The sequence below is a fragment of the Calypte anna genome, chromosome Z (genome assembly GCF_003957555.1).
Source record: "Calypte anna isolate BGI_N300 chromosome Z, bCalAnn1_v1.p, whole genome shotgun sequence".
Classification (NCBI taxonomy): domain Eukaryota; kingdom Metazoa; phylum Chordata; class Aves; order Apodiformes; family Trochilidae; genus Calypte; species Calypte anna.
This window is the reverse complement of record NC_044274.1, coordinates 52,486,412-52,499,659: the sequence shown is the minus strand read 5'-3', so window position 1 is coordinate 52,499,659 and position 13,248 is coordinate 52,486,412. Positions and strand designations below refer to the sequence as shown.

The 13,248-nt window shown below is 37.8% G+C and overlaps 1 protein-coding gene and 1 long non-coding RNA gene across 4 annotated transcripts in view; one reads left to right on the top strand and one right to left on the bottom strand.

Annotated features, from left to right (window-relative positions):
• Positions 1 to 13,248, top strand: part of MAST4 (microtubule associated serine/threonine kinase family member 4) — a 278,832-nt gene that overhangs the window by 118,809 nt on the left and 146,775 nt on the right. The window contains exon 5 of the mRNA XM_030467138.1: positions 12,876 to 12,907. Within this exon, the coding sequence (XP_030322998.1) occupies positions 12,876 to 12,907 (32 nt within the window). The remainder of the gene's footprint in view (positions 1 to 12,875; positions 12,908 to 13,248) is intronic.
• Positions 5,125 to 13,248, bottom strand: part of LOC115599885 — a 45,561-nt gene continuing 37,437 nt past the window's right edge. The window contains exons 2-4 of one of the 3 annotated variants that reach the window (XR_003988664.1): positions 11,938 to 12,062; positions 7,383 to 7,455; positions 5,125 to 5,275 (exon numbers count right to left, since the gene is read on the bottom strand). This is a non-coding gene — a long non-coding RNA (uncharacterized LOC115599885). The remainder of the gene's footprint in view (positions 5,276 to 7,382; positions 7,456 to 11,937; positions 12,063 to 13,248) is intronic. The other 2 variants (XR_003988665.1, XR_003988666.1) reach the window with 2 other exon arrangements.

Here is a 13,248-nt window from a genome sequence, read left to right as displayed (position 1 = left end):
AAGAAAAAAAACCCCCACTCATTTATAAAGCTGGTAGAGGTAGCATTCAAATGAAAATTAATTTGATATGGGAGCGTGAAGGTTGAGACAGTTATAAAGGAAAGCATTCAGACTATTTTCAAACTCCTGTTATGTTTAAGTACACAATAGGAATAAAGCTCTGTTCTATGTAGGCTGCCAATATAAACTGGGAGCACTTTTAGATTGCAGTTATGGATGCTACTTAGAATTTTTTTAGGCTGGAAAAAACACTAATAGTAGAATAAATCAAATGAAAAACTCCAATGGACACTTCAGCAGAGATAAGAGTTTGTTTGTTTTTAAGTCCTTCTGGTCTGAGTACCTTATCAGTTAGTTACAGAGCATAGTAAACTTCCTCAACTCGTACCAAACAATTTCTGCTACATCTGTCAGAGATATTTTAAAAAAACAGACTTTTTTGCTTGTGAAGTAACTTCTGAAGTTACGGTTACCACTACAGCAAATACTCTACTTTCTAAGCTGATATATATTTTCTGGAACTACGTCTTCTCTGCCTACCTCAATGACTCCTGACTTGCCTTGGTTTCACAGCCAAAACACAGAGAACAGAACTGCACTGTTAACCCCTCCACCTTCCCAGGAGGAGGTGAAGGGGAATAAGGAGGAGAGACATCAAGGTTGGAAGTTAAAACAAGAACAGGGAATGGATCATAAAATGGATCTACATAAATATTCAAATATATATACAAAACTCAATTTCAGTGGTCACTGGTATGCTTATCTGAAAGCCCCTCATAGCAGAACTGGCTCAGGAAAAGGGACAAGGCTTCTTCCCAGCAACCAATGGAGTCAGATCATGCAGACCATGGGCATCTCTCCAGGACCTCCTAATTAAGGAAGGCAGCAAGGAAAAAGGGGGCAGGAAGGGACGGACAGACTTCCTGCTTTCCTGGCTATTAATTGGGTATGGCAGGAAATGGGGGAAATACTGACTCCTCTCTGTTTTGCCCCTTGAATCCTTCAGGGTCCTAAACAACACCCTCTCTATTGGTCCCTGTGCTGATACCACAAAATTAGCTGGTACCCCCTCAGTCTATAACACTTGTAATTGTAAAAAATAATTTGCTTTTGAGAGGTAAATAGGTAAATAAGTTAAATCCCCTGTAAAAATAATTTTTATGGCTATAAATAAATGGCTAGATGGACCAGATGCTATGGTATGTCTTGCTATGCTACGTCTTGCTATGCTACATCTTAAGTATGTTTTAAGTATGTATGTTTAACATGCATTCTAAGAATGTTACTGCTTTTTGTCACAAGCTCAACACAAATTGCTGAGTCTACTCTTAAAATAGGGTATTATGTAACTTGCTCATCACAGGATCTGCTCATTTGAAAAAAATACACAGTAGGCAGGGGACTAGAGAGAAAGAAATACAGCTCCCTTGGACATATCTGGACCAACAACTGATATAAGTTTGATGGCAAATTGATTGCTAGAAAGTTAAGTTTACCAAAGGTTAGAGTGTCTTGCAGATGTATAAATAGAAGCTGATGATAGTTTGGAGTCAGATATTACAGAAGGATCCTCTGTTTGTCAAGCTAAGGTTGTCTTCCTTTTAAAAGTAATCAGTCTATCAGTAGTGTAATTTAAGTTGTGTTAGATAATTTTAGATAATTTTTAAAACCTACTATCCTAAAATAGAAAAAATTTAAATCCACAGGATTCCCTTTTCTCCTTCGTAGGACTTCAGTTTTGAGGAAGGTAATGCCAAGTTATAAATAGATGTTTGCAGCTGTTCCTACAAATGCGTGGGCTCCATCCCAATGGTGCTTGCATGCCTCCCAGTTGAGTAAAAATAGAAATAGCTGTAGAAATATTGTTAGAAATTGTTTGGCTAGCATAAATGCTGGCAGAAGATTATTAGAAATATAGAGATAATCTTAAGATATGGTCAAATTGGTAGACATATATCCTCAATTAGGTGTGGGATGTTTATAGGGGTGGAATGGGACCAAATTGTGTGCTAGAATTAATGTTTACCATGAACTGGGATGGTGGGGAAGCTACTGGAAGGGGTTCCACCACACTGAGAAGATCTGTGTGATTGAAAAGGCAGTTTTTTTTTTTCCACCATAGAACTGCACGTATGTATTTTCACTAATGAAATTAACATAGAAAATACAGTGGTGCTTTCCTTTACTTGAATATCTTGGTGGTGTGACTGCCAGGAAGGTGAATGTTGATGGACTTAAAATGCCAGATGGCTCATATAGGACAGTGTAGGAATCAGGAATACTGTTCCCTGTGGCAGATTCTGGTTTGAGTTTTGCCTCCCACTGGCTCAAAAACAACTGGAAAGTGTAGAGAAGAAACTAGGGTTGGCTACTGTAACTCTGACTTGAAGTTGAATAGTTTCATAACAGAAAGTGTTGCTCCTATCCTCTCCTCTCCCCCCCCCCCCCCCCCCGATATATTTTTAGAGGGTCTTTGAAATAAGTTGCACAAGATGTCTCCCTGCCTTTGGAAAGTTCTATTAATTAGTAGATATTTCACAACTGAAAGTTGCAAACAAGCATACTAGATAGAGGTGTAAATTTGAATACCCTCCACTAATAATCTGTTAGACCTTATTAAGACAGTATAAATAAGATTACCAGTTGAAGGTAAAAGGGAATTTAAAAAATATAAATCTTGCACAAACTTAATACAGTTGCTAAGGTAATTTACTATAGTTTGACTTTGAACAATCCATCTGCTATTTTGGACAAGGAGGAGGATGAAATTGTCTATAAAATGGTAATAAACCAAAAGATTATTTGGGTCTTAATTGCATTTTACCTAGAATGTTAGTAGTCCAAACAAAAGTCCAAACACCTTCTTTTAATTTGCTTTGTTACTAGCAAATAGAGAGAGACCAACTAATGATTGGAACTGTGGAAAAGGATTTAATGCTGTTACGTTTTTGCTTTCTCTGGGTAAGAAGGATTGTCTGTCCACTGTGGTTTTTAGCTGAAAACTTTGTGTGAGCTGAAACAGTGATTTATTTCACGTTCACCAGTTCTCATACACATTGGTACAGCATTGGTGTAGCAAGTTGCCTTGTTTTATCATGGATTTTTTCAGTGAAGTTCTTGGTTGTGCCTCAAGACTGTCTTTGTTAGGCATCAGCTTTCCTGCCTGTCAAGAGTTTTTCGCCCAGTGGTTGATGCAGCAGATAGATCTGTTGTTACACACATTTTGATACTTTTGGATGAAATAAAAATAGCAGACTGCTAAAGTTTGTGCTATGGCACTTTCTGATAAGTAAAGAAATACATAAAAAGAGTATTCAAATCCCCATTCACACCATTCTCCTTATCACTGCAGTGGATGCTCAAAATTGAGATGGCAGCTAATTAGAGAAACAGGATAACTTCAGCAGAAAGAGCAGCTGTATTATCAGTAAGGATCATGGGCTTTTGGTCACATTGTCTTTGAAGACTTTTGAAATAATTTTTTTTGCTCTGGAGTGTTACCTAGGAATTGAAGACTGTTGGAGGGGGTGTCCACTTGCCTTGCCAACCATATTGAAAGAGGGCTAGTGACAATAGCCTTTTGCAAGTGATCAGCAAGTGTGGCAAACAAGATGGAGACAAGGTAGGAAGCACCTGTTGAGAAGGCCCCTAAAGAGCATAAAGAGCAGTGTTTAGAGCATTATCATAATGTCAAGGATAAAAATCGAATCAATGTGGCTGCCTAGAATGGACTCTTCGTTGGCAGTGGTAGACAGAAGTGTAGATTGTGCCAGGTCCTGCACTTTGGCCACAACAACCCCATGCAGCACTACAGGCTGGGCACAGAGTGGCTGAGAGCAGCCAGGCAGGAAGGGATCTGGGAGTGTGGATTGACAGGAAGCTGAACATGAGCCAGCAGTGTGCCCAGGTGGCCAAGAAGGCCAATGGCATCCTGGCCTGGATCAGGAACAGCGTGGCCAGCAGGTCCAGGGAAGTGATTCTGCCCCTGTACTCAGCGCTCATGAGGCCACACCTAGAGTCCTGTGTCCAGTTCTGGGCCCCTCAGTTTAGGAAGGATATTGAGGTGCTGGAGCAGATCCAGAGAAGAGCAAGGAGGCTGTGAAGGGATCCAGCCCAAGTCCTGTGAGGAAGGGCTGAGGGAGCTGGGGCTGTTCAGCCTGGAGAAGAGGAGGCTCAGGGGAGACCTCATCACTCTCTACAACTCCCTGAAAGGAGGTTGGAGCCAGGTGGGGGTTGGTCTCTTTTCCCAGGCAACTCTCAGCAAGAGAAGAGGGCACGGTCTTAAGTTGTGCCAGGGGAGGTTTAGGTTGGACATTAGAAAGAATTTCTTTATGGAGAGGGTGATCAAACACTCGAATGGGCTGCCCAGGGAAGTCGTGGATTCTCCGTCCCTGGAGATATTTAAAAAGAGACTGGATGTGGCACTCAGTGCCATAGTCTAGTAACTGCAGCAGTAGTGGATCAAGGGTTGGGCTTAATGATCTCAGAGGTCCCTTCCAACCCAGATGATTCTATGATCTCTCAAATTTTTCAGTGCATTCAGTGTAGGAAACTATTGAGTTTCAGCTTATTGAGAGAATCATGTGACTGCAGTTAGAAGAGAAAAAAAAAAAGAAGCATTCATTTTGACTAAGCTGTTATCACAAGTAGGTTAATATTTACCTTGCCTGGTGTCCAGGCTGTCTCAGTTTTTACAGTATAATCCTTTCCCTAGAACTTGAACCTTTCTTCCACATCAGTGGAGTGTATTACCAGTTAGTTGCTGGGTCTGCCAAACTGATCAAATTTGATTTTATAAGTACTGATTAAATTGTCAACATTAAGCCAAATCTCTAATGTTGAAACTGTAATTGTGTAAGGGGCAGAAGATTTGGAATCATTAACAGACGAAGCATAAATTGCCTTTTTCTGCTAAAGATACATTTCTGTTGTCTGCTGGAAGGGAAATAGAGTTTAGCCCCAGCTGTTCAATGAGTTTTTTTCTGGGAAAAAGCAAGTTACTTCTGCCTGTTGTTCCTGGCCTGCCCAAAATCTTCCCTTTACCCTTGTGGGTCAAGAACAACTGCAGAGCTCAGCCCTATGGGTCTTAGAGTGAGCACTCTGAGCACAAGAGTGCCTTTGGAAGATTCTTTTTATTCAGTTCCTCTAATTAACATGACTTGAAACTTAATTCCAGTGTAGTTTTCCCTTGCAGCATACATGGTCTATTCCAGCAGATGATTGTGAGTGTGCAGTGGTGGAGCAAGGCCTGTTGTTTTGCTAGTAGTAATCTGTCCTGGAAAAAAAGAAAAATGTGTTTGGACTTTTTTTAGCCCCTTCTATTTTGTGCAAAATGAGTAACAAAACCTGTTGCAACTAAACCCTAACTGTAGGCAGGTCTCTTTCATGCTGAAGGCAGGTTTAATAATTTTAGCTTCTAGTTAGCGATTTCAACAGCAATTTAGGAGCATCTGGTGAATATACTCACTTGGTAATATAGAACATTTTATAATACAAAACATGATCCACAGGTGAGAATAGTAAGGCTTTGAGATTCCTGTGGGCATAGTGATCTCTAGCAACTCTCTTGTCAAGAAGTGCAGAAGCTGGCTGCTGCATGCTGTGGTGTTGCTTTTTTCTTCTGCTTTTTAATAGTAGATAAAATCCTATGTATTTACGCCCATATTAAAAATACTTCTTTCTATTGATGAAAGAACCTAGAGAATGAAACATAACCTAGAGAAATCCCTGATTGTAAAAGTCAAAGTGAATTCAGGATTTTCCAGTTCTGGTGAAGTGTTTCATATTTTTGTATTTGTTCATCTGAACAGTTGTGCCAGCATCTGGCAATTATGTTTTGTGTGATTTTTTTTTTTTTCCCCTTCATTTCCCCCCTCAACATATGATAACACTTAAACTGTAATGATGAGAATATTTGTGTGATATTGGTCTCTGGACTTTGTTTAGTGTTGGTGTTTCAAACACTTTGCAGTCTGTTGTGTTTTCTCCATTTGTGGCGTGGTGCTGTAGTAGTTTTGGAAAAGGTGAAATAGACTGTACAACAGCAGGTGAGAATAGAGCATGGATTTTCTAACACTGTGTTAGATGATTTTATGTTAGATTTTGTGTACTATGAGATGGAAGGTGCCTTCAGTATTTTCACACTTTCTTGTTGAAGAAACATGGTGATTCATGATTTTTTAAAAAGATTAGGCTAGAAGTGCTGGATGGTAGACAGCAAAAAAAAAACACAAAGTAAAATTTTTACTGTATTTTACTAAGTAGTATTTGAAAGGAGTAAAGACCAGACCATTAGAAAATTAATGCACAGATTTACTGAGTTAATGTTGCCAGCAGTCAAATTTCTCTCCTAAAGAGTTTGTGCTTCTCAGTAAAGGGAGATTTGAGTGTTTACTAATGGTAGTCACTACTCTGAAAAGATGCTACATTGTATTTGTAAGGAAGTGGACTTGGTATATTCTGACACCTCTGCTTTTGGCTGAAAACTGCGGGTCTAGCTCAGATGAAGTTACTAAGCATAGTCTGAATAATGGGTAACTGTGTCACAGTTTCTCAGTTGACCAGTATGTTACTGATGCAGAGTTGGTTTGTGGGTTATTTTTTTTACTGATTTGCTATTTATGGATTCAGTTGGTATAAAAAATGCTAATAAGCATATTTGTGTTTTGTTTGTAATTGGCAATTTCCCCTCACTTTCTTTGTCAATGAATTTTATTAATTTACATTTTTAGGTTTACGTTCTGATATTTTTTCCCTCTTTCTTTTTTTGGCCTAGTTACTTCGATTATTTCTTCTCTTTTCTAGTTAAATAATAATAATAATTTAAAAAGCTAGTTAAAGTCTTATCAGTTCTGATCTAGAAATAGTTTTTTTTTATTTCTATACATGTATTTCAAATTTTAGTTGAGTGACGTTTGTGTTACATCTCTCCAACAATGTGATTCTTACTGAAAAAGTTCTTTTGCTTGCTGAGTGTTACCACCAACCACACAAGCAGACTATAGGGTAGTTTTTAAGAAAAACCCTACAGTTAATGCGTTGGATAATTCTGAAATGTTTCATCTTCTTCCATAAGGATCTGTGTTTTTTTAATGCTATGAGGGAGTTTGTAGAAGTACACTAGGCAAAGCAAAACAGATTATACTACTGCTTACTAAGTTCAGCCTAACCTCTTAAAAATCTTAATGTTGTATCTGGTTCATCTAAAGGAAAATAAAAATAGTTTTTTTTAAATGGCTTCTGTATTGTACATGATAAAGCAATTGGTTTCTTTTTATTGCATTTTTTCTATGTAGCCTCTTTGGCATTCTTTTAGATCCAGTTAATTTGCATTTAAATTTGCAGTGCCTTGCTTCTAGTAGGCACCTGGGTATTCCTTTTACCTCTTGTTTTGGAGCCCATAGAGCTAATACACAGCAAGCATGTTTCTACTTTGAAAGGCAGGGTCAGCAGTACCTGTAACAAAAGCAGGGAGGTTAACTGAGGAGATAAAAATAAATTTTATGGAACATCAAGTATTGAATTAGACAAAATGTGACCTTTTCTAGTTAAATCAAAGCATAAGTGCCTCTTTAATTTTATTTACAATATGTATCCTGCTAAAATCTGCCATAATTCTGCTAATTTGTGATTTCAAGTTCATTATTTACAAGATGCTTTTTTTAGTGTTTAGGACTCTGAGGGAGTTAAGTTACCATGCATGATAACACCTTTGTACATTAAAATGCACAATTAAAAATGTTTGCAAGAAGCCTTGTTTTCTGTGCCACTGAATGTTCTGCAGGTGACTGAGGAACTGTGAGTGGAGTCTTCCCTGAGCAGCAGTAACCATCTTCCAGAGTTTATCAGTGCAGAAACAGCTATTTTCTTTCCCCCTATGAAAATGCTTGTGAAGAGATGACTTTTGATTTAATTGGTGAGGCTACACAATAAACAAAAAATGTTGTGAACTGGTGGCTGCATCTAGATGACTTGAAAGTATGAAAATATTAAAGTATGAAAATATTAAATTACATTAATAATCTCTACCTCCTTGGCTGCCAGTGTGGAAGGGGAAAAAAGTTATCTTTACTGGGACTTTTGTTATCAGTAAAGAAGGTACTGATAATAGTTTTGCTGAGAAAAGTGGATATAGAATTAGGTCTTGGACAAGCCAGTTCAGCCTAGGATTTCTGGGGAAGAAGAGATGATCCAGATGCAAACCCACTTTAGTAATCTGGGAGAACATTTTTATGGCTATACCTGTTTTGTAAGAAATCAGATCCACGTGAAAACACCTTTACTGGCAAAGAGCAGAAGAGCTTTCTGTACCTTTTCTGTACCCAATACAATAAAATTGGGATAACAAAATTGAGGGCATTGAGTCTGAAGAACTGAAGTGTTGGCAAAGTTGTAAGCAATCAAAAAGCATAACACGCCTTTCTTAGAAAGTATTTAGAATGGATTAATACAATGTCTTGATACAGTAATCTTACAGAGGTCATGACTAGCTTTTAAAAAGCTCTTTCAAGGTGCAATCTCTTTCTCTGATAGGTCAAAGCAATCTTATACCATATTACTTGCCCTGCTTTTTTTCCTTATTCCCACATCCAATGGGGGAATCCCACATCTGCTGTCATCCCCCAACTTTTCTTCTGCAAAAACGTTGTAATTGCTTAGAAACAAAATCCTTCAAATTCGTCCCTCAGTGCAGTAACTGTTACTGTCAGTGATGCTAAGAGGGTGAATTGCTTTTTCTTTCCTTCAAACTGATATCAATCCAGGGTTCATGTCACAATGTTAATCTATCCTTAATGCAGTGTATTACGATCTAACAAACATTACTAAAAAGCACTCAGATACTCACAGCCGGTAGCAAATAGGTAGAGCAACAGTGTAAAAAAACCCTTATATTATCATCACATATAACACCTTCCCATTTGAAGAATGCTAAACTGAAATTTGTCTTGAAAAGGTTCTTTTTTTCATACTACTTTATGAACAACTGAAAACTCTGAAAGATAAGACTTTCTGAGTATTTGAATATTGCAGTTGTTCTTGGAAGGTGAAGCAAATTTACTGCAATTCTAAGATCAGCTTGTATTGATAATATTAGCTGCAACTTTAGCAACTTATGAAAGTGTCAGCTTTTTATTGATTCTTTAAAATTAAATCCAGCAACAGACACCAAGCTAAAGGCATCTTTTCTTCCTCCTGTATAGTGAAGGAAAAATCAATATTTTAAATATTCTGTGATTTACTGGTAATATTTTACAGGAAATTAGATGAAGCTAGTCTTTTCTAAGTCACTTCTGTCATTTAAACCTTTCTACATAGTTCTGTTACTTAAACCATGTTTCTAGTTAGTGGCATGCAGACTTTGACCTGAAATAAAGTTCAGTGTGCTTTGTTCAGTCTGTGTGGTTTATTAATAAGGATGGATATCTGTGCTCTGGTGTGTTGACTGAACTTGTCTATACTGAGTATCTTTTAGATATGCAGGACCAGAGGAAGAATAAAAATTCTGGAAACAGTAAAAAAGCATCTGTGCTTGTGGAACTATATTCTTGATGGTAAAATGCACAGAGTATGGAGTTAATGATAAATGATAGCCGAAGTTAAATTCAGTACACAGGGATTTACATGCAATATCACAGCAGTGTGTCACAGACTTGCACTGATCTCTTAATCCTGAGGCAAGGTTTATTATGTTTTCAAACCACAGTATTTGAGACATGAAGGGCCTCAAGGGCAAGAGTCTCTGGTCCATTAAGTTTGCTTTGTGTTATTGCAGTGGAATGAGACAGCCATAAATTCAGCCCAACTCAAACTGGCCGGAGGAGTATTCCATGTAGGACAAGGGCGAAAGAGCACAGTGTTCCCCCCTGGGGCAGAGTTGGTGCCTGGGAGACATGCAGAGTGGTAGTCAAGCCATCATTTTCTCTTTTTAATACTCCAGGGGCTTGACTGCTAAGTAAACAAACTGGAGGTCTTGAGCCATCTGCATGTGTTGGATGTTGTGCAGAGGGAAGAGGACAGCCAGTCTTTTGAGTCTGTTCTATTGAGACTTTGAGAAAGGAAACGTAATGCTAGAGGACTGTGCAGTTTTCAGTGTAGATAAGGTCTAAGCTGAAGCCTGAAGAACTGAGTTATTGGTATAGTATCATTCAGTGCTTCCTTATTTTCAGTGACTGTGTAAAACTGTTGTGAGAAACAAGTCTAAAAAAAGGGTTTTTAGCTTTTGAATGTTACAGATTGTTATATACCTAGGAAGCCAGCTATGAGCTAGCTCCATATAGAGCATGTTTACTCTTCCCACTTGCTTTGTGCTCCCCAGCTGTGGACGTCTGTTTGCATCATGCTGGTGGGGTGCTGTGGAGTAAGAAAGTCTATACTGATACTGAGAAATTTTTCAGGCAATACAAAAATCTTTGGGGCAAGTTAGTCCTAAGTGATACCAAAAACTGTGCAGGAATTGTAAAACTAGCCTGATTTGAGACAGGAAGACAAGACACGGTTTACTTGATATGTGTTTTTTGTGGAGGTTGGTGTTTTTTTGGTTTTGTTTGTTTGTTTGTTTGTTTTTGTCTTAGATATGCTCAAGCTGGAGACGGATGAGAACAGTGACCTTGCATTTATACGTTGATACTGTGATATATCAGAAGAATTAGGATATAGATACCATCCAGAAAGAATATTTCATTCCTTGTTTTGATTGTTTTTGTATATACTATTTTAAAATCCAGCCTTAAAAATGCTTTATTAGTAATGTTTTGTGTATGAATTACATACCTGAGGTTTTGTTTCATATTTATTTTGTATGGGGAGATTTTGGCAGTTCTTAATATCTTTACTGGCAGGTCATTGCAGTGAATCACCTCTTAGGAAACCTTATTTGGTAGTCAAAAATAGTGTTTTGGGATGGTATGCATGGCAGTTGGCAGAGAAATTAATGGGATTTAAGTTTCTGCAGAAGGCAGAGTCTGTCATTTGCTTTGCTGCTTTAACGGTAAAGTAGAACCAAACCACTCTTGATTTCAGAAAGAAAAAAAAAAATGTTTGAATTGTAAGAAACTTGTTGCAGCACACTTAAATGGGCTGCAAACCCAAGTTTGAGTCTTGATCTTACATTTTGGCAATTTTTCCAGTCAGTGCCTGTTACAGTATGACAGTGCCTAGCATTATAAGTTTACATTTCTATTTACATTAGAAATAGAACACAATGCCATTGTACATACTAAAAAAACACAAACATACAAAGAGAAGTATGTGGGTTCTGAATTGCAGTTTCATTTTGTTTACGTTGAATGTGACATTTTAAGTTTAGGGGTATTACTCAGCTTCATAATGCATTATTGTATGCAGGTGTAAGTGCTCTTTTGTATGTAAGCACATGTTATGCTAAAAGAAGTTGTTTTAAATTGCAAATTCTGAACAGTTGCTGAAACTTCCTGGGAAGTGCCAGAAAACCAAGGCCCCTAATTCTGCTCTCCTATGCCTTTGCCTTAAGCTCTCTAATTACATTGTTTCACACTATTTTTTCCTGCCTCATTCAGTGAACAGGATGGGTGGTGCTGAAGAATTGAGCAGCAACTTGATATTTTAATCCTTATCATTCAGTTAGCAGCCCTGGCTTTATTTACTGCACACCATTGAAAAGTCTCTAAAGAATACATAATTATTCATTCTCTTATGGCCTTTTCTTCTAATGTGCCTGGTTGAACTGCTTTTACCCATTGAATTGTATTTTAGTGTACATTTTCTAGTCAGTACCTATAACTTTACTTACCGTGCTATGCATGCACACACCTTTCCAAAAAGTATTTTTTGTTTATTCCCTTTAATAACTTCTAGACATGTCACTGGAAACACTGGAAAGGTCAGTGTCTGTTACATACTTAACAACCGCCTTTTGTGTGGATATTCAAAGTAAACATAAGAGTGACTGAAAATACTCACCTGCATACCTTGTATCATTCCCATAAACTACATTCTCCATGATGCTCTTCAACTTTTTTGTATCTGTCTGTCTCCTCCAGGTCAGGAAAGTTTCCCTGTTGTTTAAATGCAGGCAGTACTCCCTGCTGGACATGATTGCAAAGGAGACTTAACTAAAGCAGCATTCAGAATATAAGTTCATGTGAGAAATGGAAAAATGTGAGGGTAGTTACACACTGGAGCAGATTGCTCACAGGTGGAATCTCCACCTTTGTGGATGTTCAAAACTGACCTGGATGTGGTCTTGAATAACCTGCAATAATTAATTGGCCCTACTTTGAGCAGGTGGAACCAAAAGAACTCCAGAGGTCCCTTTCAGCCTCAGCTGATTTGTGATACGAGCAATACAAGACAGTGTTCTGTAGATAAACACATTATGCTTTTTTCTGATGGGCACAACTTCATAGATCCTGTGGCTTTGTTTCTGCACTAAATGCTTGTGAAATGTTTGCAATTTCCATTTGGCTAACCCAGTATCTTGTAAGTCCCATAAACCATACTTCATCAGTTCTCAGAAAAATTCTGTTGTCATGCTAGTACTTTCTAGAGGATTGTAATAAATTTTAATGATTTATAATTGCCCTCTTATGTACTTCATATTTTTTAGGCTAAAGAACGTAGCATAGAAACCTTGGTAATGGATGATGGAGAGAACTTAGTGTATTTTTGTCACAGACTCTTGCAAATCTGAATACTGTTATCAGTGCATCGTAAGAATAAAAGGCAACAAGTAGAAGATGGTGCATGTAAAATCTGTATCATATTTTTTGTAATGTAAATGCACTATTTCTTTCTGTCTGCTACTGGTGGGATGGGAGGACTGCAGTACTTGTCTTAAAAGGCAACTTCCAAGTAAAATAATTATTATTCCTAATACAGTTTTAACTTTTCTCTTACAGAAGGAGTTGAGCCTTCCAAGAAGAGGAAGTTTGTGAGTACATTAAGTTTTTTTCTGTTATGCTCACAGTATGGTATGTAGTTCTAGCAGTTTTTCAGTAGGCAAGTCTCAGCACAGTTAAAATAAAAGTTACGTGTGGCAATTGACCTGCCTTAATATACATACAAAGTAATTAAGATTGTAAATGAAAACCTGTGGATTGTGCAGGGACCTTTTTATGGCCATGATCTTCTAGAGGAGCTGTTGTGAAGGCTTTCCAAAGTGACAAAAAGCTCTTATTTTGACAGTTCTGGTTTGTACTGAAGATTTCTCTTCTTAAAAATCAAGAAAGATACTCGGTTTCTTCATGAATGATATAAATGAAACTTGACATG